Below are 27637 nucleotides of genomic sequence, written 5' to 3'. Positions count from 1 at the left end.
AACACCTGGAAACCTTGTTTCCTCCCCAATTGGATAGACAGAAACTCAAATTTAAAGCTAAAGAAGCATTAACATGCACCCCTTTAAATGACGTTGCCCATGACAACCACAGATGGAATAGGCAATGGGAAATCCAACAGTACCCACCCTGAACTGTCATTGTGGATGTGTGTGATGTGGTAAGACCTTCACAAATTCACTTTTCTGGCCCTTAACGTGAGCCCTTCCAAATTAAGTTAGAGGCCCTTAAGCTGAGCTACCAGCAGAGATTGAGGCCCTTCAGGTGACTTCAGCCTTTTACCAGCAGTGTTTTTGGCCCTTGGAGTGAGTAGGGCCTTGCACCAGTAGAGTTTTAGTTTTTGGCCCTTGGAGTGAGTTGAGCCTCTATCCAGCAGAGTTTGGGGGAATCAAGGTGGATTGAGACTCTAACCAGTGGAGTTGGTGGGAATCAGGGTGGATTGAGCCTAGTAGGAGCACAATTGTGCAGCGCTGATGGTGGAGGAGTATAAGGAGGAATTTTAGATGGTGAGCACAGACATGAAACTTCATGTCGGGGTGCTTGATACCAGTGGACATGAAAATGATGGGTCTATCCAGTGGCTGTTCATTTTGATCAACGTCAGCCAGTCAGCACTGTCAGCTGACAGCCGGCTGCGCTTATCTGTAATTATGCCACCGGCAGCGCTGAAGATCCTCTCGGAAAGCACGCTGGCGGCAGGGCAGGAAAGGACCTCCAATGCATACAGCGCAAGTTCCAGCCACAAATCCAACTTGGAGACCCAATAAGTATAGGCCGCAGAGGTATCGGAGAGGACAGGGCTGGTGTCGGCCAGGTACTCCCACAACATGCACCTATACTTATCCCTCCTGGTGACACTAGGCCCCTCAGTGGCGGTACTTTGGCGAGTGGGTGCCATTAACGTGTCCCAGACCTTGGAGAGTGTGCCCCTTGCCGAGTGTGGACCGGATGACAGTTTGTCGCCTGTTTTAGGAACTCTCCTGTGTTCCACCAATGACAGTTGATGGAAACATCTCCATCATATTCTGCACCAGTTGCTTGTGGCAATCACTCATGCGACTGGCCCTCCCCTCTACTGGAATAAAATTACATACATAATTTTTATACCGGGGGTCGAGGATTGCAAAAATCCAGTAGTCGTTGCTCTCCAGGATTTTAGCAATGTGTTTGTCAGTTGCAAAGCACTCCAACATGTATTCAGCCATGTGTGCCAGAGTGTTACTTGGCGTCACTTGGCTGCCCCCACCGAAATGGTCACTTTCCTTTCCTCCTCTTCCTCCTCCTCCTCCATTTCGCCTCAACCACACTGCAGCAATGGGACGCACTGAACTTCCCCGCTACCCTCCTGTGTGACAATGAGATCTGCCAGTTCATCGTCCTCCTCCTCCCTCAATATACGCTGTGAAGCGGACAGGAGTGTGCCATGACTATCCTGCTGGGATGTTTCTGCTCCTATGCCTGACTCCTCAGCGTCCAATGTGTTATCCCTGATGGCGATGAGGGATTCTCGCATCACACACAGGAGCGGGATTGTGACACTCACGAGTGCGTCGTCACAGCTGACCCTCATGGTTGACTCCTCAAAGACACGCAAGATCTCGCATAAGTCTGCCATCCATGGCCACTCATTGTGCAGAAACTGCGGAAGCTGACTCTGAGGAACCCTTGGGTTTTGGAGCTGGTACTCCATCAAGGGTCTCTGCTGCTCACACACTCTACTCAACATGTGGTACGTTGAGTTCCAGCGTGTGGGGATGTTGCACATCAGCTGGTGTTCTGGCAGATGGAGGCGTTGCTGGAGGCTTCGGAGGCTAGCAGCGGCTACTGTAGACTTGCGAAAGTGGGCGCACAAGCGACGCACTTTCACCAGTAGCTCGGCTCCATTGGGGTATGTTTTTAAAAAACGTTGCACCACTAAATTGAACACCAGACATGGAACATGTTGGAGGTTGGCAAGCTCCAGAGTCGCATTTCCACGCCCCCGTCCCCTTGCGCTAGCCTTACGCATTTTAATGGTATATACACCGAGGAAAGCTGGTTTGAACGTATATAGCAGGCACTAATTGCTCTGTATTCCTGCTACTTTGGGGGACACCCCGTCCCTTGAAAGCTGGACTGATGTCCCTACAGTGTATAGCTCTGAAAAGAGCTGTTGTTTTTCTTCCCTGCCTATCTGAAGCTAATCGCTATCTAGCCCTCAGCAGATATGTTTCTCTCCCTATCTCTCACAGCATATATGGCACTGGACTATTCTTATGAATGGGAGGTCACATGTTTTCGGCAGCCAATGGGTTTTTTCAATTTTTTTCACTGCCTCCATTGTCGTTGTTCCTGTCCTACCTCCCCTGCACAGTTATTGGTGCAAAAAAAGCGCCAGGAAAGGTGGGAGGGGACACAAATTTTTACTGCGTATGCCGCCTTGTATTCGATTGCAAATGAATACCTCGAACGGCCTGATATTCGATCGAACAGTGTTTGCTCATCTCTATTTAAGACTCGTATTTTTTTTATTTCATTTTATCACTAATTATTTTTTGTTTCTGTTTTATGTTTTGTGTTCTTAGATATTGGAGGGTGTTCTTATCCAGGCATTCTTCCATGTGATCTCTTCAAATCCATGTCTACAGTCTACTGATGCATATTTATACCAATTTCCATTATTATTTGCACAATTTTTTTCACACTGGTCACTAGCACTTGTTCACATGTTCTGTTTATGAAATGTGTACTGTTTCTCAAATGCATATATATATATAGTATATTGATATGATGTTGCATAATGTCTTATTTATTGGTATTTTTACTCACCATGAATTAATTACATCTTTTTTAACTTATGTCTCTATTCACACATTGTCCTCTTTGAGTGCGTTTTTGTGGTGTAGGCACTCTCATAATAATTTACACATATTAATATGCAAAAGGTTTTATTTTGGAGATTTTTATGTATTTCTATTTTCATGACAATTTCCGATACCAAGATGTTACGTATTTTTTGCTGCTTTACTTACTGCCGCAGACATTCAGATGTGTATGCCGACTTTGTCCATGTAAGTCACGCTTGTGCACTCTACATATTATCAGCCATACCTGGGTTACATTCACAGTACGTACCGCTCTCGTGAGACATGCCTCCTGCGCATGCGCATCATACGCTGTGGCGGACGGGCCTGCTGCTTGGTTTCCTGCATGGGCATTAGGCATCATAGCGGCCATCTTTGTTAGTCATGCGGTGCCTTGTACCATACGCCCCCTTTTTTCTAAAACGTCACATCCCCAAGTTCCTTGTCCCCCTGACGAAGCTGTAAAGCAAAACACGCGCGTTGGGGCCCGTTCCCTGGCGGTATGTGTTAATAACAAGGTCATAGCTATACTGGGATTTGGCTGTTAACTGTATTATTATTTGCACCTTTGTTGCTGTATAGATATTAGTATACATTTGTAATATTATATAGTGCAGGGACATTGGTCTTACATTGATTCTATATGCCATATTTACCCTTTTTGTACATTTCATTACTCACTATTTTCACCAGCTTTTATTGTTGAAGTATAAAAACCCCTGTCTTATGTGTTTATATGTGTAATTAAATTTATATATATACTAGAGGGAGGACCCGGCTTCGCACGGCTATACTCGTGTGGTACTTAGAGCAGACACACATATCTAATCCTTCAGCGTGTGTAACTGTTTGCAGATACGCACAACTAACCCTCGGTCGTATGGTACTGTGTGCAGATGCACGTATCTAATCCTCCCCTGTATGGTATTGTGTGAAGAGGCGCGTATCTAATCCTACGGCATGTGGAACTGTGTGTAGACACGTGTATCTAATCCTATGGAATTTGGTACTGTGTGCAGTCGCGCTTATCTAATCCTCTGGCGTGTGGTACTGTGTGCAGACGTGCATATTTAATCATACCCTGTGTGGTATTGTGTGAAGAGGCGCGTATCTAATCCTACGGCGTGTGGAACTGTGTGTAGATGCGCGTATCCAATCCCCCGGCATGTGGTACTGTGTGCAGACGTGCGTATCTAATCCTACGGCATGTGGTACTGTGTGTAGACGCGCGTATCTAATCCTCCCCCGTGTGGTACTGTGTGCATACGTGCGTATCTAATCCTCCCCCATGTGATACTGTGTGCTGAGACGCGTATCTAATTCTCTGGCTTGTGGTACTGTGTGCAGAGGCATGTATCTAATCCTCCAAAGTGTGATACTGTGTGCACACACACGTATCTAATCCTCTCCTGTGTGGTATTGTGTGAAGAGGTGCATATCTATTCCTTCGGCATGTGGAACTATGTGTAGACGCACGTATCTAATCCTACTGCATGTGATACTCTGTGCAGATGCGTGTATCTAATCCTGTGGCGTGTACAACTGTGTGCAGACGTGCGTATCTAATCCTCTGGAGTGTGGAACTGTGTGTAGAAGCGCGTATCTAATCCTACGGCATGTGGTACTGTGTGCAGACATGCCTATCTAATCCTACGGCATGTGGTACTCTGTGCAGACTTGTGTATCTATCCTATGGCGTGTACAAATGTGTGCAGACGTGCATATCTAATCCTCTGGAGTGTGGAACTGTGTGTAGACACGCGTATCTAATCCTACGGCATGTGGTACTGTGTGCAGACATGCGTATCTAATCCTACGGCATGTGGGACTGTGTGCAGACGCGTGTATCTAATCCTCTGGAGTGTGGAACTGTGTGTAGACGCGTGTATCTAATCCTGCGGCATGTGGTTTTCTGTGCAGACGTGTGTATCTAATCCTATGGCGTGTACAAATGTGTGCAGACGTGCGTATCTAATCCTCTGGAGTGTGGAACTGTGTAGATGCGCGTATCTAATCCTACGGCATGTGGTACTGTGTGCAGACACGTGTATCTAATCCTATGGCATGTACAACTGTGTGAAGACACATGTATCTAATCCTCCCCTGTGTGGTATTGTGTGAAGAGGCACGTATCTAATCCTACGGCTTGTGGAACTGTGTGTAGACGCGCATATCCAATCCCCCAGCATGTGGTACTGTGTGCAGATGCGCGTATCTAATCCTATGGCATGTGGTACTGTGTGTAGATGTGCGTATCTAATCCTCTGGAGTGTGGAACTGTGTGCAGACGCCTGTATCTAATCCTTCGGCATGTTGAACCGTGTGCAGACGCACATATCAAATCCTTCAGTGTGTGGAACTGTGTGCAGAAGTGCGTATTTAATCCTCTGGTGTGTGGGACTGTGTGCAGACCCGTGTATCTAATCCTGTGGCGTGTGATACTGTGAGTTGATCTGTGTATCTAATCCTCTGATGCGTGTATCTCAGTTTGGATATCAGTGTTGTATTGTGCATGTGGAGTGACCGTGTGTATTGCAGTTGGAATATGAGTGAAAGTCTTGCAGGTTTGTATTGGCTAAGGGGGGGCACTGTTTGGAATGCTGTATCTCAGCAACGGTACGTCCGAGCGAGTTGGAGTCTCGTCTTAAACCTTCCCAGATATCTGAAGTATCTCTGTACCAAATTTGGTGAAGATCGGTCCAGTCGTTTGGTTCGCATTAGAGAACAGACAGACAGACAGACAAGAATTCATTTTTATAAGATACTAGAGGGAGGACCCGGCTTCGCACGTGTATATTACATTTTATGTTTGTGTAGTGGCCCCATAAGAAATGTCCAATTTTGCACTGGTGTATTTTGTATGTTGTTTGTGTGTATGTCCATAAGCGTCATGTGATTGTGTGTATCTCATTTTGGATATCAGTGAAAAACCTATGATCAGTTGTTATGGATACCTGGAGTAAAGCTGTATCTAATCCTTCCCCGTGTAGTACTGTGTTTAGACTCAAGTATCTAATCCTTGTTGGTGTGGTACTGTTTGCAGATGCACATATCTAATCCTCCGGCGTGTGGTACTGTGTGCAGATGTGTGTATCTAATCCTCCCCTGTGTAACATTGTGTGAAGAGGCACGTATCTAATCCTCCAGTAAGTGAAACTGTGTGCAGACGTGCATATCTAATCTTACGGCATGTGGTACTATGTGCAGATGCGCGTATCTAATCTTCTGGCGTTGTGGTACCGTGTGCAGACAGGTGTATCTAATCCTCTGGCGTGAGGTACTGTGTGCAGATGCGCGTATCTAATCCTCCCCAGTGTGGTACTGTGTGCTGAGACGCGTATCTAATTATCTGGCATGTGGTACTGTGTGCAGAGGCATGTATCTAATCCTCCAAAGTGTGGTACTGTGTGAAGAGGCACGTATCTAATCCTACGGCGTGTGGAACTGTGTGTAGACACGCGTATCTAATCCTACAGCATGTGGTACTGTATGCAGATGCATGTATCTAATCCTATAGCGTGTACAACTGTGTGAAGACGTGCGTATCTCATCGTCTGGCATGTGGAACTGTAAGCAGACACGTGTATCTAATCCTACGGCATGTGGTACTGTGTGCAGACGTGCTTATCTAATCCTCTGGTGTGTGGTACTGTGTGCAGATGCGCGTATCTAATCCTCTGGAGTGTGGTACTGAGTGCTGAGACGCGTATCTAATTCTCTGGCTTGTGGTACTGTGTGCAGAGGCATATATCTAATTCTCCAAAGTGTGGTACTGTGTGCAGACACACGTATCTAATCCTGCCCTGTGTGGTATTGTGTGAAGAGGCACATATCTAATCCTGAGGCATGTGGTACTTTATGCAGACGCGCGTATCTAATCCTACCCGTGTTGTACTGTGTGCTTAGACATGTATCTAATTCTCTGGCTTGTGGTACTGTGTGCAGACACACATATCTAATCCTCACCTGTGTGGTATTGTGTTAAGAGGCACGTATCTAATCCTGCGGCGTGTGGAACTGTGTGCATACGTGCGTATCTAATCCTACGGCATGTGTTACTGTGTGCAGACGCGTATCTAATTCTCTGGCTTGTGGTACTGTGTGCAGAGGCATGTATCTAATCCTCCAAAGTGTGGTACTGTATTCAGGCACACGTATCTAATCCTCCCCTTTGTGGTATTGTGTAAAGAGGCGTGTATCTAATCCTACGGCGTGGGGAACTGTGTGTAGACACACATATCTAATCCTGCGGCATGTGGTACTGTGTGCAGATGTGCATATCTTATGCTCTGGTGTGTGGAACTGTGTGTAGACACGTGTATCTAATCCTATGGTGTGTACAACTGTCTGTAGACGCACGTATCTAATCCTCTGGAGTGTGGAACTGTGTGTAGACGCGCGTATCTAATCCGACAACATGTGGTACTGTGTGCAGACGTGCAAATCTTATGCCCTGGTGCGTGGAACTGTGTGCAGATGCGTGTATCCAATCCTTTGGCATGTGGTACTGTGTGCAGACGCATGTATCCATCCCCCGGGGTGTGGTACTTTGTGCAGATGCGTGTATCTAATACTCTGGCGTGTGGTACTGTGTGCAGATGCGCGTATCTAATACTCTGGCGTGTGGTACTGTGTGCAGAGGCCTGTATCTAATCCTCCAAAGTGTGGTACTGTGTTCAGATGCACGTATCTAATCGTCCCCTGTGTGGTATTGTGTGAAGAGGCGTGTATCTAATCTTACGGCGTTTGGAACTGTGTGTAGACGCGCGTATCTAATCCTACAGCATGTGGTACTGTATGCAGACGTGTGTATCTAATCCTACGGCATGTACAACTGTGTGAAGATGCGTGTATTTATTCCTCTGGCGTGTGGATCTGTAAGCAGACGCACGTATCTAATCCTACGGAATGTGGTACTGTGTGCAGACCTGCTTATCTAATCCTCTGGTGTGTTGAACTGTGTGCAGATGCACATATCCAATCCTCTGGCATGTGGTATTGTGTGCAGACGCATGTATCCAATCCCCCGGTGTATGGTACTGTGTGCAGACGCGCGTATCTAATCCTCCGGCGTGTGAAACTGTGTGCAGATGCATGTATCTAATCCTCCCCTGTGTGGTATTGTGTGAAGAGGCGCGTATTTAATCCTACGGCATGTGGAATTGTGTGTAGACGTGGGTATCTAATGCTACGGCATGTGGTACTGTGTGCAGCCGCGCGTATCTAATCCTACGGAACTTGGTACTGTGTGCAGACGCGCTTATCTAATACTCTGGCGTGTGGCACTGTGTGCAGATGCGCGTATTTAATCCTCCCCTGTGTGGTATTGTGTGAAGAGGCGCGTATCTAATCCTACGGCGTGTGGAACTGTGTGTAGACGCACGTATCTAATCCTACAGCATGTGGTACTGTGTGCAGACACGCGTATCTAATCCTACGGCATGTGGTACTGTGTGCAGACGCGTGTATCTAATCCTATGGCGTGTACAAATGTGTGAAGACACGTGTATCTAATCCTCCCCTGTGTGATATTGTGTGAAGAGGCGCGTATCTAATCCTACGACATGTGGAACTGTGTGTAGACGCGCGTATCCAATTCCCCGGCATGTAGCACTGTGTGCAGACACGCGTATCTAATCCTACGGCATGTGGTACTGTGTGTAGACGTGCGTATCTAATCCTCCCCCGTGTGATACTGTGTGCTGAGACGCATATCTAATTCTCTGGCTTGTAGTACTGTGTGCAGAGGCATGTATCTAATCCTCCAAAGTGTGATACTGTGTGCACACACATGTATCTAATCCTCCCCTGTGTCGTATTGTGTGAAGAGGCGCGTATCTAATCCTTCGGCGTGTGGAACTATGTGTAGAGGCGCGTATCTAATCCTACTGCATGTGGTACTGTGTGCAGACGCGTGTATCTAATCCTATGGCATGTACAACTGTGTGCAGACGTGCGTATCTAATCCTCTGGAGTGTGGAACTGTGTGTAGACGCGTGTATCTAATCCTACGGCATGTGGTACTCTGTGCAGACGTGTGTATCTAATCCTGTGGCGTGTACAAATGTGTGCAGACGCGCGTATCTAATCCTCTGGAGTGTGGAACTGTGTGTAGACGCGCGTATCTAATCCTACGGCATGTGGTACTGTGTGCAGACATGTGTATCTAATCCAATGGCATGTGGTACTGTGTGTAGACGCACGTATCTAATCCTATGGCATGTGGTACTGTGTGCAGACGCGTGTATCTAATTCTATGGTGTGTACAACTGTGTGAAGACACGTGTATCTAATCCTCCCCTGTGTGGTATTGTGTGAAGAGGCACGTATCTAATTCTACGGCGTGTGGAACTGTGTGTAGACGCGCGTATCCAATCCCCCGGCATGTGGTACTGTGTGCAGACGCGCGTATCTAATCCTACTGCATGTGGTACTGTGTGCAGAAACGTGTATCTAATCCTATGGCGTGTACAACTGTGTGCAGACGCGTGTATCTAATCCTCTGGAGTGTGGAACTGTGTGTAGACGCGTGTATCTAATCCTACGGCATGTGGTACTCTGTGCAGACGCGTGTATCTAATCCTCTGGTTTGTGGGACTGTGTGCAGACGCATGTATCCAATCCCCCGGGGTGTGGTACTTTGTGCAGACGCGTGTATCTAATCCTTCGGCATGTGGAACTGTGTTCAGACGCACGTATCAAATCCTTCAGTGTGTGGAACTGTGTGCAGAAGTGCGTATTTAATCCTCTGGTGTGTGGGACTGTGTGCAGACCCGTGTATCTAATCCTGTGGTGTGTGATACTGTGTGCTGATCTGTGTATCTAATCCTCTGATGCGTGTATCTCAGTTTGGATATCAGTGTTGTATTGTGTATGTGGAGTGACCGTGTGTATTGCAGTTGGAATATGAGTGAAAGACTTGCAGGTTTGTATTGGCTAAGGGGGGGGGGGGGGGGCACTGTGTTTGGAATGCTGTATCTCAGCAACGGTACGTCCGAGTGAGTTGGAGTCTCGTCTTAAACCTTCCCGGATACCTGAAGTATCTCTGTACCAAATTTGGTGAAGATCGGTCCAGTCGTTTGGTTCGCATTAGAGCACAGACAGACAGACAGACAGAAATTCATTTTTATAATATAGAGAGACTAGAGGGAGGACCCGGTTTCGCACGGGTATATTACATTTTATGTTTGTGTAGTGGCCTCATAAGAATTGTCCAATTTTGCACTGATGTATTTTGTATGTGGTTTGTGTGTATGTCCATAAGCGTCATGTGATTATGTGTATCTCATTTTGAACGTCAGTGAAAAACCTGTGATCAGTTGTTATGGATACCTGGAGTAAAGCTGTATCTAATCCTTCCCCGTGTAGTACTGTGTTTAGATGCAAGTATCCAATCCTTGTTGGTGTGGTACTTTGTGCAGATGCACATATCTAATCCTCCCCTTGTGGCATTGTGTGAAGAGGCGCGTATCTAATCCTCCAGTAAGTGAAACTGTGTGCAGACGCGCATATCTAATGACTCTGGCGTGCGGTACTGTGTGCAGATGCGCGTATCTAATACTCTGGCGTGTGGTACTGTGTGCAGATGCACGTATCTAATCCTCCCCTGTGTGGTATTGTGTGAAGAGGCGCGTATCTAATCCTACGGCATGTGGAACTGTGTGTAGACGTGGGTATCTAATCCTACGGAATTTGGTACTGTGTGCAGACGCGCTTATCTTATCCTCTGGCGTGTGGTACTGTGTGCAGACGGACGTATTTAATCCTCCCCTGTGTGGTATTGTGTGAAGAGGCGCGTATCTAATCCTACGGCGTGTGGAACTGTGTGTAGACATGTGTATCTAATCCTACGGCATGTGGTACTGTGTGTAGACGCGCGTATCTAATCCTACGGCATGTGGTACTGTGTGCAGACACGTGTATCTAATCCTAAGGCATGTGGTACTGTGTGTAGACGCACGTATCTAATCCTACGGCATGTGGTACTGTGTGCAGACGCGTGTATCTAATCCTATGGCGTGTACAACTGTGTGAAGACACGTGTATCTAATCCTCCCATGTGGTATTGTGTGAAGAGGCGCGTATCTAATCCTACGGCGTGTGGAACTGTGTGTAGACGCGCGTATCCAATCCCTCGGCATGTGGTACTGTGTGCAGATGCGCGTATCTAATCCTATGGCATGTGGTACTGTGTGTAGACGCGCGTATCTAATCCGCCCCCGTGTGGTACTGTGTGCAGACGTGCATATCTAATCCTTTGGCGTGTGGAACTATGTGTAGACGCGCGTATCTAATCCTACTGCATGTGGTACTGTGTGCAGACGCGTGTATCTAATCCTCTGGAATGTGGAACTGTGTGCAGACGCGTGTATTTAATCCTATGGCGTGTACAAATGTGTGCAGATGCACGTATCTAATCCTCTGGAGTGTGGAACTGTGTGTAGACGCCTGTATCTAATCCTTTGGCATGTGAAACCGTGTGCAGATGCACGTATCAAATCCTTCAGTGTGTGGAACTGTGTGCAGAAATGCGTATTTAATCCTCTGGTGTGTGGGACTGTGTGCAGACCCGTGTATCTAATCCTCTGGCATGTGATACTGTGTGCTGATCTGTGTATCTAATCCTCTGATGCGTGTATTTCAGTTTGGATATCAGTGTTGTATTGTGCATGTGGAGTGACCGTGTGTATTGCAGTTGGAATATGAGTGAAAGACTTGCATGTTTGTATTGGCTAAGGGGGGGGGGGCACTGTGTTTGGAATGCTGTATCTCAGCAACGGTGGGTCAGAGCGAGTTGGAGTCTCGTCTTAAACCTTCCCGGATACCTGAAGTATCTCTGTACCAAATTTGGTGAAGATCGGTCCAGTCGTTTGGTTCGCATTAGAGCACAGACGGACAGACAGACAAGAATTCATTTTTATAATATAGGGAGAGAGAGAAGAGATAGAGAGATATCTCTCTATCTGATAAATATGAATGTCTGTCTGTCTGTCTGTCTGTCTGTTCTCTATGTTCGACCAAACGACTGGACCGATCTTCACCAAATTTGGTACAGAGATACTTCAGGTATCTGGGAAGGTTTAAGATGAGACTCCAACTCGCTCAGACGTACCGTTGCTGAGATACAGCATTCCAAACACATTCCCCCCCCCTTAGCCAATACAAACCTGCAAGTCTTTCACTTATATTCCATCTGCAATACACATGGTCACTCCACATACACAACCCAACACTGATATCCAAACTGAGATACACGCATCAGAGGATTAGATACACAGATCAGCACACAGTATCACACACCAGAGGATTAGATACGCGCTTCTGTAAACAGTCCCACACACCAGAGGATTAAATATGCACTTCTGCACACAGTTCCACACGCTGAAGTATTAGATACACGCCTCTGCACACAGTACCACACACCAGAGGATTAGCTATGCGCATCTGCAGACAATACCATCGACAGAGGATTAGATACGCAAGTCTTCACACAGTACTATAAGCCGAAGGATTAGATACACGTGTCTGCTCACAGTACCACACACCAGAGCATTAGATATGCACATCTTCACACAGAACCACACACCAGAGGATTAGATATGCGTGTCTGCACACAGTCCCAAACACCAGAGGATTAAATACTCGCTTCTGCACACAGTTCCACACACTGAAGGATTAGATACGTGCATCTGCACACAGTTCCACATGCTGAAGGATTAGATACACACGACTGCACACATTACCACATGACCGAGGATTAGATATGCACGTCTACACACAGTTCCACACGCTAAAGGATTAGATATGCGTGTCTGCACACAGTACCACACACCGGAGGATTAGATATGCGCATCTGCACACAATACCATTGACAGAGTAATAGATACACGAGTCTTCACACAGTACTATACGCCAAAGGATTAGATATGTGCGTCTGCTCACAGTACCACACACTGAAGCATTAGATACGCACGTCTTGACACAGAACCACACACCAGAGGATTAGATACATACGTCTGCACACAGTTCCACATAGGGATATTGGATACCTGCATCTGCACACAGCACCACATGCCAGAGGATTAGATACGCATGTCTGCACACAGTTCTAAATGCCAGAGGACTATGTACACGCGTCTGCACATAGTACCACATGCCGTAGTATTAGATAGGTGCCTCTTCACACAATACCACACAGGGGAGGATTAGATACGTGCATCTGCACACAGTACCATAATTACTTTGGAGGATTAGATACATGCCTCTGCACACAGTACTACACGCCAGAGAATTAGATACACGTCTCAGCACACAGTACCACATGGGGGAGGATTAGATACGTGTGTCTGCACACAGTTCCACATGGGGGAGGATTGGATACATGCATCTGCACACAGTTCTACACGCCAGAGGATTAGATACACGTGTCTGCACACAGTACCACATGCCGTAGGATTAGATACACGCCTCTTCACACAATACCACACAGGGGAGGATTAGATACGTGTGTCTGCACACAGTACCACACTTTGGAGGATTAGGTACATGCCTCTGCACACAGTACTACACGCCAGAGAATTAGATATGCATCTCAGCACACAGTACCACATGGGGAGGATTAGATACGCGAGTGTTCACAAAGTACTATACACCAAAGGATTAGATACGCACATCTGCTCACAGTATCACACACCAGCGCATTAGATACACACGTCTTCACACAGAACCACACACCATAGGATTAGATATGCGCGTCTGCACACAGTTCCACATGGGGAGGATTGGATATGCGCATCTGCACACAGCACCACACACCAGATGATTAGATATGCACGTCTGCAAAATGTTCCACAAGCCAGAGGACTAGATACGCACGTCTGCACACAGTACCACATGCCGTAGGATTAGATACACGTGACTGCACACATCTCCAAATACCGAAGAATTAGATATGTGCGTCTGCACACAGTACCACACGTCGGAGGATTAGATATGCTTGTCTACACACATGACCGAGAATTAGAAATGGACGTCTATACACAGTTACACATGCTGAAGGATTAGATACGCGTGTCTGCACACAGTACCACACGCCGGAGGATTAGATACGCACATCTGCAGACAGTACCATCAACAGAGGATTAGATACGCGAGTCTTCACATAGTACTATACGCCGAAGGATTAGATATGCACGTCTGCTCACAGTACCATACACCGGAGCATTAGATACGCATGTCTTCATACAGAACCACACACCAGAGGATTAGATACGCGCGTCTGCACACAGTTCCACATGGGGGGGATTGGATACCTGCATCTGCACACAGCACCACACGCCAGAGGATTAGATACGCACATCTGAACACAGTTCTACATGCCAGAGGATTATATACATGCGTCTGCACACAGTTCCACATGGGAAGGATTGGATATTCGTATCTGCACACAGCACCACACACCGCAGGATTAGATACGCACGTCTGCAAAAAGTTCCACAAGCCAGAGGATTAGATACACACGTTTGCACACAGTACCACATGCCGTAGGAATAGATACACGCGACTTCTCACAGTTCCAAATGCCAGAGGATTAGATATGCGCGTCTGCACACAGTATGACACACCGGTGGATAAGATACATGCGTCTGCACACAGTACCACATGCCAGAGGATTAGATTTGTGCATCTTCACACAATACCACATGCTGGAGGATTAGATACACGCCACTGCACACAATACCACATGGGTGAGAATTAGATACACGCATCTACACACAGTTGCACACGCCGTAGGATTAGATATGCGCCTCTTCATACAATACCACACAGGGGAGGATTATATATGCGCGTCTGCACACAGTTCCACACGCTGAAGGATTGGATATGCATGTCTGCACATAGTACCGCATGGGGAGGATTAGATACGCACTTCTTCACACAATGCCACACAGGGGAGGATTAGATACGCACATCTGTGCACAGTTCAACACGCCGGAGGATTAGATACGCAGGTCTTCACATAGTACCACCACCAGAGGATTAGATACACACATCTGCACACAGTTCTACATGCCAGAGGATTATATACATGCGTCTGCACACAGTTCCACATGGGGAGGATTGGATATTCGTATCTGCACACAGCACCACACACCGCAGGATTAGATATGCACGTCTGCAAAAAGTTCCACAAGCCAGAGGATTAGATACACACGTTTGCACACAGAACCACATGCCGTAGGATTAGATACACGCGACTTCTCACAGTTCCAAATGCCAGAGGATTAGATACGCGACTCTGCACACGGTATGACACACCGGTGGATAAGATACATGCGTCTGCACACAGTACCAAATGCCAGAGGATTAGATTCGTGCGTCTTCACACAATACCACACGCTGGAGGATTAGATACACGCCACTGCACACAATACCACATGGGTGAGAATTAGATACACGCATCTACACACAGTTACACACGCCATAGGTGTCAGGATACGGAGTCGTCGCGGTCTCCTTGCTGCGCGGCGTCTCCCTGGGAGACGTGTTAGGAGTTCTATTGGGTGTGCTTAGGTCATTAAGGGTTAATCTTTTCCTTGCCTTCAGTCTCCATGCCATTAGCCATCAGGTGTGTTCTCTGCTGCTATTTAATCCCCAACCAGGCAATGATCCTTGCCAGCCATTCACTTTGTGTTTCCTGGTCCCCCTGCTCAGTCTAATTCCGTCTGTTTGTATTCCATATGTTTCTTGGTTTTTAGACCCGGCTTGTATTTTTGACTATCCCTTGTCTTTTGATTTGGTACCTTTTATTATATCTCCTGGCTTGAACTCTTGCTCGTTTGACCTCGCCTTCTCTTCTGTGTCTTGCTGGGACTTGTGGTCCTCCCTGGTTCCATGCTGTTTAATATTTTGTTTTGCATTGCATTTACACTGTGCTTTCTGTTTAGGTGTGACCCCGTGACTCCAGTCCCTAGGACTTTCAGGGCCTCCTCTCCCTTTATCCTAGCCGCCGGATAGAAGGTTAGGAGCCGTGGTAGGCGCACTTCAATTAGGAAGTGCATTGGTCTGCCTCATCTCAGATATTACAGCATAGTTATAGCTGCAGGGCCTGTGACCCCTTTTGTCCTTAGTTGCACAGTGTTGCTTTCCCAGCTGTGTCACCTTGCACTGCCTGACCTTGACTCCAATCCTTATAGTAGGATTAGATATGCGCCTCTTCATACAATACCACACGGGAGGATTAGATATGCGCGTCTGCACACAGTTCCACACGCTGAAGGATTAGATATGCGTGTCTGCACATAGTACCACACGGGGAGGATTAGATACGCACCTCTTCACACAATGCCACACCGGGGAGGATTAGATACGCACATCTGTGCACAGTTCAACACGCCGGAGGATTAGATATGCAGGTCTTCACAAAGTACCACCACCAGAGGATTAGATACACGCGTCTACACACAGTACCACACGGGGGGGGGGGGAGATTAGATATGCACATCTGCACACAGTACCATATGCCAGAGGATTGGATACGCACATTTGCAAACAGTTCCACACGCCAGAGGATTAGAGACGCATGTCTGCACACAGTACCACACACCGGGGGATTGAATACATGCATCTGCACACAATACCACATGCCAGAAGATTGAATACACGCATCTGCACACAGTACCACACACCAGAAAATTAGATATGTGGGGCGGAGCCTGACCGCGCATGGAGAAGGACGCTCGGAGCTAGAGCTCCTTCGATTCGGGCCCATTACACCTCGTCTAGCCTCTTTATAGCAACCCCAGATGGGCAAAACTAACAGGGATCGGTCCCTGGAAGGCCCGAGCACACCCAGGGTCTCCAAACAAGGCGACATGCAGAAGTTCCTGCGGAAAAAAACACTTACCCCTCCGGCGAGTACTCATAAGATGGCGCCGGCTTGCAGGCAAGACGGTGAGTTCCTGGAGGATTCGGAGGAAGACGGCACTCCTGATACAGATGGCGGAGATAGTGGGATTGTCAGCGTGTCCAAACTCTTTTTACAGAAAGCTTTGACCAAAGCTCTAGACAAAGCGGTGTCTGAGATCAAGACTGAAATACAATCTGTTGGACAACGGGTGCAGGCCTTAGAAGAAGCATATTCGGCGGTAAGATCGCACTCTGATATTATTGCAGACCAATTTCAAAAGCATAAGGACATGATAGACAAGTCTTTATTATTAGTTGAAGATCAGGAAAACCGTTCCAGACGTAAAAATATAAGGATAAAAGGCCTCCCTGAGTCTGTTTTAGCAGAGGACTTGCCCAAAATGGCGGACGATGTTTTTACAAATTTGCTGGGGAAAGAGAGGGCCCAGGGGATTGTAATAGAGCGCATTCATAGAGCCCTCAGGGCCAAGCCCAAACAAGGAGAACCACCGAGAGACATTATATGTGGCTTGCTGTCATTTGTGGACACTGCGGCATTATTATCTGCAGCCAGAGTGAAAGACCAGATACTTTATGAAGGTGCAGAGATTTCTCTATATCAGGATGTAGCCCCCTCCATTTTGAGCAAACGTAGGATGCTGAGACCGCTACTGGAGGTTCTTAGAGCGCGTAATATACCATACGCGTGGTTGTACCCATTTGGACTTGCTATCACGCTCCGGGGCAGACGCATTACGGTCCACACACCGGAAGACCTTGACCCGCTTTGGCATGTACTAGATATCGACCCACTACCTATTCAGTCATGGTTACCTACTGCTGATATTGATCAGCTTCCAGACCTTCCTCCGTTATCCACGTGGAATGGATCAACAGCCAAGTCGCCGAGAATGAGAAAAGCACTTTCAAAATTGAAACAAGTTACGTCTTGATATGGACTCCCTGGTCTCAGGTTTATTTTCTCAAACTACGTGCCTTCTTTCTTATAATTACCTGGTTTGTTATGTGTATTGCAGGACATTCTAGAATATTACTCATGGTTCCGGACTGTCATGCACTTTTCTATGCTATGGTTTAGAGCTTTATTACTTAGCTACTTCACTATCACTATGGTTTGCTCTTTTTCTACCCTATTTTGTATTGTACTGCATATTGCCATTTGTTGTATTTATGGCTCTTTTGCCCACGAGCCTGTTCTGAGACGAGGTGTTTTGGGCTGGATACCGATCAGGAATATACTCCTACCCCCACCTCATAGTTCACCGACTTGTGTTTATTGATACCGCTGATCCCTCGGTTTGTCCTGGGTCTCACTTTCTTGGTTCCTCTTTTTTGGCCCTTGAGGTGTAGAACTAGGGCACCCCTTGGAATCGCAAGCTCCCTTCCTGACCCCCCAACCCTCCTTGCCCCTCCGTACCTTTAGCCTCTTCTTACCCCCCCCTCCCCCCCCCTTTTTTGTTTTTATTGGGTACACATTGACTTCTTTATCCCTTGGGGATTTTCGTCTGGTACGTGCTCATTACAGATTTGTCTTATTTGTGATTAAGCTTCTCCACTGTTCTTTAGAGGATGTCCCCCCCGGCTAGGACCGAGTCTTCTCCCACACAGCTTATAATTACTTCATTCAATGTGAAAGGTCTCCACTCGCCAAATAAGCGACATTGGGTTATGAATCTGTTTAAAAAGATTGGAGCTGATATATTGATGCTTCAAGAAACTCACTACTCCCAAAATAGCATTCCGAAACCCCCTAAATCACTATATTCCCAGTGGTTCTATTCTAATAGCTTGGTTTCTAATTCTAGAGGAGTGGCTATCGCCGTTAAGAACTCCTGTCCTTTTATTGTTACAAGCCAACTCACAGACCCAGATGGCAGATACCTCTTTCTTAAGGGCTTTCTTCACGCTCGTAAGGTCACATTAGCTACATTTTATGCTCCGAACAAGAGCCAAATCCAGTGGTTATGTGATGCTATTCAGAACCTTTCGACTTTCTCGGAAGGTGAAATAATCCTGGGTGGTGACATGAATGTGGCTTTAGATCCCTTCATGGATACGTCCACCTGTAAGTCAGCTATCTCCCAGAAAGCATTGCGGAAACTTCACATTGCCTTGCAGGATGCTCAGTTGATTGATACCTGGAGGTTGGTGAACCCCAAAGTGAGAGACTACTCCTTCTTCTCCACTCCGCATAATTCCCACCAGAGGTTAGATTATGTTTTTTGCTCCACATCCTCTGCATCCCGGGTAATCAAGTCGACCATAGGTTGTATTAGTGTGTCTGACCACGCCCCTGTCACTACCACCATTGCTTTTCCAGACCTTCCTTCCAGACAATGGACGTGGAGGCTTAATGAGTCTTTGTTAGATGATGCAAACATAACGAAACAAGTAGCGGATTCATTATCTGAATTTTTTAAAATGAATGATACTCCTGGTGTGAGTTCCCCAATCCTCTGGGAATCCCATAAATGCTTCATTAGGGGAATGCTTATATCGAAGGCTTCAGCCAAGAAAAAAGCTAGGCAGAAAGAGATTGATTCCTTGTTGGCCCAAATATCGGCCTTAGAAAGGATACACAAGCAACAAGCGTTGCGGAATGTTCACGCTGAGCTGCTAGTTCTAAGGGAGAAGTTAAAAAAGGCATTGAATGAGACAGCTATGAAGAGTTTTTTATATTCTAAACTCAGAATTTATACACACGGCAACAAAGGCGGACGCCTTATGTCTGCCATGCTTAAAAAAGAGAAAGAAAAAACTCATATTGCTGCGATAAAAACTGCCTCGGGTGCTCTTGAGAGAGACGCTGAACGCATATCGGAGGCCTTTCGCGAATTTTATAACAATCTTTACAATTTAGACTCTAACGACACAGCCTCTCATACTTCAGATAGTAGTCAAGCGCTCACAAACTTTTTTAGCTCAATCTCACTTCCTAAGATACCCGAATCAGAACATTCTCAGCTACTTGCAGAGATTTCGTCGGCTGAAGTCCTTAGAGTCATAAATTCATTCCCAATTGGGAAAGCCCCGGGACCAGATGGCCTTCCATTGTTGTATTATAGAAAGTTCTCAGAGCAATTACTACCTTATATCACTAAATTTTGCAACTCTCTCCTACAGGGACAGTCTATGCCACGGCAAACGCAGGAGGCACATGTTGTCCTCATCGCCAAGGAAGGAAAAGACTCGCAAGAATGTGGCAGTTATCGCCCGATATCTTTGTTGAACCTGGACCTCAAAATCTGGTCAAAACTCCTGGCGATGAGGATGAGATCTCTACTCCCAGGCGTGCTATGCGACGAACAATCGGGCTTCGTCGCGCATAGAGAAGGTAAAGACAATACTATTAGACTTTTGCACGCGATGTCCATAGCTAGAAGAGAAAACACCCCGTTATTACTGCTTAGTGTAGACGCCGAGAAGGCATTCAACAGGGTGAGCTGGAGTTTTATGGAAGCTACTCTCCTGTCGTTTGGCTTCCCGGCCAAGTTTGTCAAAGCTATTTTTACATTGTACGAACAGCCGCATGCCAGACTGCGGACGAATGGTGTGTTGTCAGATTATTTTGCCATCTCAAACGGCACTCGTCAAGGCTGCCCGTTATCACCATCTTTATTCGTTCTCACCCTGGAGGTGTTACTGCAAGCTGTAAGGCAGAATGATAGGATTCGTGGCTTTTGTGCTGGGGATGCATCGCTCCAAGCTGTAGCTTTCGCAGACGATATATTGTTCTGTTTATCCAACCCAAAGTCAGGCCTACCTGAATTACTAAAAATTATTCACATGTATGGACAGCTCTCGAATTACAAGATGAATGTCTCTAAGTCTGAGATCTTAAATGTGTCTTTGAACAAAGCAGAAGCTGACAGATTGGCCAGTACCTCCCCCTTTACCTGGAAGGCTGATACTATTAAGTATTTAGGAGTTCACCTTCCAGCCGATCCCAGAAACGTTTATAGATATAACCATCTCCCTCTTTTGTCCAATATCAAAAAGCTGTTAAGGGAATATGATCTTCCCATGATCTCTTGGATAGGCCGCAGGAACCTCTTACAGACGTACATAGTCCCTAAAATATTATATACTCTCCAAATGCTTCCTGTCTATGTCCCACCCGAATTCTTTACCTGTTTACGCAGACTTTTCTCTTCTTATCTATGGAAAGGGAGAAATCCTAGATTGCCTTATTCTTTCTTGACAAGCGAGATGGTGGACTGAGTCTGCCGGATATCCACTTGTACTACAGAGTGATACAATTGTCCAGATGGATGGCCTACACCTATCCGTCAAAATGCCCCTCACTGACGACTCTAGAGAGTATTAGCCACGGCCCTCGCATGTTATATTGGTTATGGTTGCCAGAACGCAGAGATCTCGCGAAGACAGATGTGGATATTCTCTTGAAGGGCCCAGCAGAGACTTGGTGTCTCTATAAAGAAAGACTGGGAGGTGGTACCTCCATTTGTACGCCGGCTAGTTTACTCCCAAACCTCACCTCCTCTTGCAGGTTTCAGACGCCTCAGTGGTGGATGAGGCTCCGCAACTGGAAAGTATCAGATCTAATACAAAATGGCTCTCCGCTCTCTCAGTAGGAATTACAAGCCAAGCTATCTGTACCACATCTCACCTTCTTGGATTATGCTCATTTTGTTCATGTTGTAAATACCGCTCGGAAGCAGGTAAATCTTTCGAGATCACCCACTAATTTTGAGAAAAACCTGACAAGTAAATTAGACTCCAGTAGAAAGATATCGATGTGCAAGATGTTTTTATTGCAGCAGGAATGCCCTTCCAAGCCCACTTACTTGAGCTCCTGGGAACTGGAACTTGGAACTGCATTCACAGATCAGGAATCTGAATTTATCTTGACGCATTCCCACGGTTTCTCTAGGTGCGTGAGGTTGCAAGAGTCACACTTTAAGGTTGTATCGAGGTGGTACAGAACACCCCAGTGGCTGTTTCACAGACAGCTCTCAGAGTCAGATGTGTGTTGGAGATGTAAGAAGGCCCCAGGGTCGATGCTGCACGTATGGTGGGGATGTGAAATTATACAAAAGTATTGGTGTGACATCTTGGAACAAATCTCTGTTATCACGAACAGCAAACACGCCTTCGGTCCGGCAGAAGTCCTCTTAGCCAAATCCTCTCTTGAGTACATTCCCTCTAAGAAAAATTTGACCACACACTTACTGGAAGCTGCTAAATCCCTTATACCACTACATTGGTTACAAGATTCTCCCCCTAGGGGCCACACGGTGGCTCAGTGGTTAGCACTGCAGCCTTGCAGCGCTGGAGTCCTGGTGTTCAAATCCCGCCAAGGGCAAAAAACCATCTGCAAGGAGTTTGTATGTTCTCCCCGTGTTTGCATGGATTTCCATCCCATATTCCAAAAAAAAGACATACTGATAGGGGAAAATGTACATTGTGAGCTCCATGTGGGGCTCACAATCTACATTTAAAAAAAAAAAAAAAAAAAAGATTCTCCCCCTACTGTAAAAGCCTGGAAGGAAAAAGTATATCAAATAGCTAGGTTCGAGGAGCTAATCAGTTGGAAGGAGAGAACTCACGATAAATACTTGTGGACCTGGTCCCCTTGGTGGTCTTCTTCTACCTGATTCATGTCAATGGTTGCCCTATGACCCCCCCCTCCCAATACCCCCCCATCCACTGACTCCACACCCAATTTTTGAGATCAGTTGATATAAGATTGGCTCACAAACATCTTCATACTTCCCCACGTTTTCCATCATTGGTTGGGTTATGTTACCGGTTTCTTTATGTTTATTGTCTTTTATTTCCTCACAAATTATTTACAGACTTTACCTTTTTAGGTATTGTGCTATGACTACAGTGTACAATCCTTTTTGTTATTGTATTAGAGTATATATGTGGTGAACATTTCTTCTTTGTAAAATGTTGTAAAAAATCATAATAAAATGAGAATTAAAAAAAAAAAGAAAATTAGATATGTGTCTCAAAAGACAGTTCCACAAGGGGGAGGATTAGATATGCACATCTGCACACTGTACCACATGCCGTAGGATTAGATACGCGCGTCTGCACACAGTACCACAGAGGGCAGGATTAGATACATGCCTCTGCACACAGTACCACATGCCAGAGGATTAGATATGTGCGTCTGCATGCAGATCCACATGGCAGAGGATTAAATAAGCACATCTGCACACAGTACCACATGCCATAAGATTAGATATGCGCGTCTGCACACAGTATCACTTGCCAGAGGATTAGATATACAACTCTTCACTCAATACCACACGGGGATAGATTAGATATGCACATCTTCACACAGTACCACATGCTGGAGGATTAGATACGTGCATCTTCACACAATACCACACGCCAGAGGATTAGATACACGCCACTGCACACAATAACACATGGGGGAGGATTAGATACATGCCTCTGCACACAGTACCACACGCCGGATGATTAGATACGCGCATCTTCGGACTGTACCACACACCAGAGGATTAGATACGTGCGCCTACACACAGTACTACATGGGAGAGGATTAGATATGCGCATCTGCACACAGTTCCGCACAGCAGAGGATTAGATACTCGCCTCTTCACACAATACTACCCAGGGAGGATTAGATACGTGCCTCTGCACACAGTACCACAAGCTGTAGGATTAGATACATGCCTCAGCACACAGTACCACACGCCAGAGGATTAGATACATGACTCTGCACCGAGTACCACACATTAGAGTTTTACTCCAGGTTTCCATAGCAACTCAGCCATTTTTCTTCACTGCTGTAGGTCAGCTTTAAAGAAGCAAGGCACTGTGGATAACACTGTTACACAAGGTCACATTCACACAGCTTTACTCCAGGTATCCATAACAACGAATCACAGGTTTTTCACTGATATCCAAAATGAGATACACATAATCACATGACGCTTATGGACATACACACAAACCACATACAAAATACACCAGTGCAAAATTGGACAATTCGCATGGGGCCACTACACAAACATAAAATGTAATATACCCGTGCGAAGCCGCGTCCTCCTGCTAGTACTTAAAAAAGATTTCATTATTTTATTCATGGTGCTTCTGTCTTTTTGACATTGTTGTAAATTGTAGTTTTGAAGCAACTATATTTTTTGCCTTTATTTGCATTTGTATATTTTTCCAGGTTATGTTGGTATGTCCCACCCTCTGTGTTTTATGTTATATGTAATTAGCATATGGTTCTCCCTGTTATTTTCCCCCCTTTTGCAGTTCAAACTCATGGCTTGGTTTAGCCCTAGCCAATCAAAGGCCACTGGGCAGGATTGGGAGATCATAGTCTCCTGGTGGCAGTTGGGATTCTCAGTCTAGAGTTAGCAGCCATCCTGCACAGTTCAGGGGATAGCAGGCTGAATGGAAGAACCAGGGTTCCAACTGTCACCAGCACGGCCTCTAGGAGGAATATTCATCACCCCTGGCTCATCTGGAGACAGCCCTGAGACAGGGAATATTCTTAAGCACTATGAGAGACGATTGCCTGCCATGCCAGGAGGAGCAACAGAGGAATTGACAGGAAGTACGGAGGGCCTAGCTTCCAGGTAACCAGATCCTGGTCAGCAACTCCTTGCCCTACTAGAATCCCCAATTTACTAAATTGGGAGTGGCACGAGAGGAGGACTAGTGGAGGACTTTCATGTTACAGCCTGCAACATCCCTGAGCAGCCTCCTATGAACAAGGCAGTGGGACTGAACTGCAACTGATACCCCATCTGCAAAGTTGCTGGTTGTACCCAATGGTTCCAGTTAAAGGGGCTCTATCAGCAAAATTATGCTATTAAGGCTATTCAGGCACTGCTAATGTTATTTTAAACTACCCCCTGTTTTAAAATAAAACCATAAAAACATATATGTAAATCATACGTATCGTGCGCGCTGGGCAGTCATGAAGGGTCCGACGTCATCTTCTGGCACACCTACCTCTTCTTTCTTCTTCTTTTGGTGACGCCCTCCGGTGCTGGCCTCTCCCGCTACTTTGTCTTCTTCTTCCTGCGTGACTGGTTCAAATCCAGCACGTGCGCAGTATCGCTTCCTCTGGAGCGTTATTGTGCACACTCCAGCGCAATTTTTCTCAAGGGCAGTTTGCGGTAAGGGGAACTGAGCATGCTCAGTATGCTCAGTTCCCCTTAAGAAGAAGAAAGAAGAGGTAGGTGTGCCAGAAGATGACTTCGGACCCTTCATGACTGCCCAGCTCGCACGATACGTATGATTTACATATATGTTTTTATGGTTTTATTTTAAAACAGGGGGTAGTTTAAAATAATATTAGCAGTGCCTGAATAGCCTTTCTAAAGGCTATTAACGCATATGTGGGGATCTATCGGCATCATTTTGCTGATAGAGCCCTTTTAAATAAATGGTTTCTTGGTTTCACTGCAACTCTGGACTCCCAGAATACAGAGGTCCCTTCTCCAAATAGGAGTGCCCCGCAGGAAATAACACCACTACCATCAACATCAGGTAGTGACATCAGCCAGTGTCACTACTACTCCCGTACTCCGGTCTTCTCCACTGGGTTGCGGCACTAGCCTGTGTGATACAGTATACTGAGCTGTGTATCTAATCCTATCCTGTGTGATACAGTATACTGAGCTGTGTATCTAATCCTATCCTGTGTGATGCTGTATACTGAGCTGTGTATCTAATCCTATCCTGTGTGATGCTGTATACTGAGCTGTATCTAATCCTATCCTGTGTGATACTGTATACTGAGCTGTGTATCTAATCCTGTCCTGTGTGATACTGTATACTGAGCTGTGTATCTAATCCTATCCTGTGTGATACTGTATACTGAGCTGTGTATCTAATCCTATCCTGTGTGATACTGTATACTGAGCTGTGTATCTAATCCTATCCTGTGTGATACAGTATACCGAGCTGTGTATCTAATCCTATCCTGTGTGATACTGTATACTGAGCCGTGTATCTAATCCTATCCTGTGTGATACTGTATACTGAGCCGTGTATCTAATCCTATCCTGTGTGATACAGCTGCTGATACATCTCTCACATCTCATCTTCTTATTCTTACAGTTTGGCTAATAATCATCTACCAGACACTTCCTGCACCCAGTTGGCCTCTGTAATAAGGAATAACCAGTCCCTGAAGATACTTGTCCAGTCCGGTCCTCAATTCAGTGACTTGATGGCCGCTCTGTCCAGTCCAGCCTGCAAGATACTGGAATTACAGTGAGTATAAGAGATGTGTACAGGAGGAGACATGTGGGGACAAGTTATACAGGGATGTTATTCTATTTTATGTTCCTCCGCACCATTGTTATGTCTATGAGATAAACTGCTGACTGCACCTTCATATGTGACGTCTCTACTGAGCTGTGTATCTAATCCTACCATGTGTGATACTGACTGCTGAGCTGTGTATCTAATCCTATCCTGTGTGATACTGACTGCTGAGCTGTGTATCTAATCCTATCCTGTGTGATACTGTATACTGATCTGTGTATCTAATCCTATCCTGTGTGATACTGTATACTGAGCTGTGTATCTAATCCTATCCTGTGTGATACTGTATACTGAGCTGTGTATCTAATCCTATCCTGTGTGATACTGTATACTGAGCTGTGTATCTAATCCTATCCTGTGTGTTACTGTATACTGAGCTGTGTATCTAATCCTATCCTGTGTGATACTGTATACTGAGCTGTGTATCTAATCCTATCCTGTCTGATACTGTATACTGAGCTGTGTATCTAATCCTATCCTGTCTGATACTGTATACTGAGCTGTGTATCTAATCCTATCCTGTGTGATACTGTATACTGAGCTGTGTATCTAATCCTATCCTGTGTGATACTGTATACTGAGCTGTGTATCTAATCCTATCCTGTGTGATACTGTATACTGAGCTGTGTATCTAATCCTACCCTGTGTGATACTGTATACTGATCTGTGTATCTAATCCTATCCTGTGTGATACTGTATACTGAGCTGTGTATCTAATCCTATCCTGTGTGATACTGTATACTGACCTGTGTATCTAATCCTATCCTGTGTGATACTGTATACTGAGCTGTGTATCTAATCCTATCCTGTGTGTTACTGTATACTGAGCTGTGTATCTAATCCTATCCTGTGTGATACTGTATACTGAGCTGTGTATCTAATCCTATCCTGTCTGATACTGTATACTGAGCTGTGTATCTAATCCTATCCTGTCTGATACTGTATACTGAGCTGTGTATCTAATCCTATCCTGTCTGATACTGTATACTGAGCTGTGTATCTAATCCTATCCTGTGTGATACTGTATACTGAGCTGTGTATCTAATCCTATCCTGTCTGATACTGTATACTGAGCTGTGTATCTAATCCTATCCTGTGTGATACAGCTGCTGATACATCTCTCACATTTCATCTTATTCTTACAGTTTGGATAGTAATCTTCTACCAGACACTTCCTGCACCCAGTTGGCCTCTGTAATAAGGAATAACCAGTCCCTGAAGAGACTTGACCTGTCTAATAACCGTCTGTCCGGTCCTCACTTCACTGACTTGTTGGTCGCTCTGTCCAGTCCAGACTGCAGGATACAGGAATTAGAGTGAGTATACAGGATAAAGGATGTGTACAGATGAGACAAGCTATAAGTGATTCCTGCTCCATTCTCTATGTATAGGCTGTTGAGGAAATCTGATTGGTGGACAGAGGTGGGACTACAAAGACCATCCAGCCTAAATTATACAGATACAAATCCAGAAGAACATTACACTTTATACTTATTACATTGCATGACAACTTATGACTTCATTAAAAACACATAAAATCCTACTAGAGGTTAAGATA

The 27637-nt window shown here is 45.8% G+C and overlaps 1 protein-coding gene across 1 annotated transcript in view; it reads left to right on the top strand.

Annotated features, from left to right (window-relative positions):
* The window catches only part of LOC142188597 (NACHT, LRR and PYD domains-containing protein 12-like), a 221019-nt gene extending 193620 nt beyond the window's left edge, over nucleotides 1-27399 (top strand). Inside the window, exons 9-10 of the mRNA XM_075261890.1 lie at nucleotides 25870-26025; nucleotides 27225-27399. Coding sequence (XP_075117991.1) covers nucleotides 25870-26025; nucleotides 27225-27399 — 331 coding nt within the window. The remainder of the gene's footprint in view (nucleotides 1-25869; nucleotides 26026-27224) is intronic.
* The last annotated feature ends 238 nt before the right edge of the window (nucleotides 27400-27637 follow it).

Source organism: Leptodactylus fuscus, unplaced genomic scaffold (assembly GCF_031893055.1).
Source record: "Leptodactylus fuscus isolate aLepFus1 unplaced genomic scaffold, aLepFus1.hap2 HAP2_SCAFFOLD_57, whole genome shotgun sequence".
Taxonomy (NCBI): domain Eukaryota; kingdom Metazoa; phylum Chordata; class Amphibia; order Anura; family Leptodactylidae; genus Leptodactylus; species Leptodactylus fuscus.
Note: the sequence above shows the minus strand (reverse complement) of the source record. Positions and strands in the feature narration are given on the sequence as shown.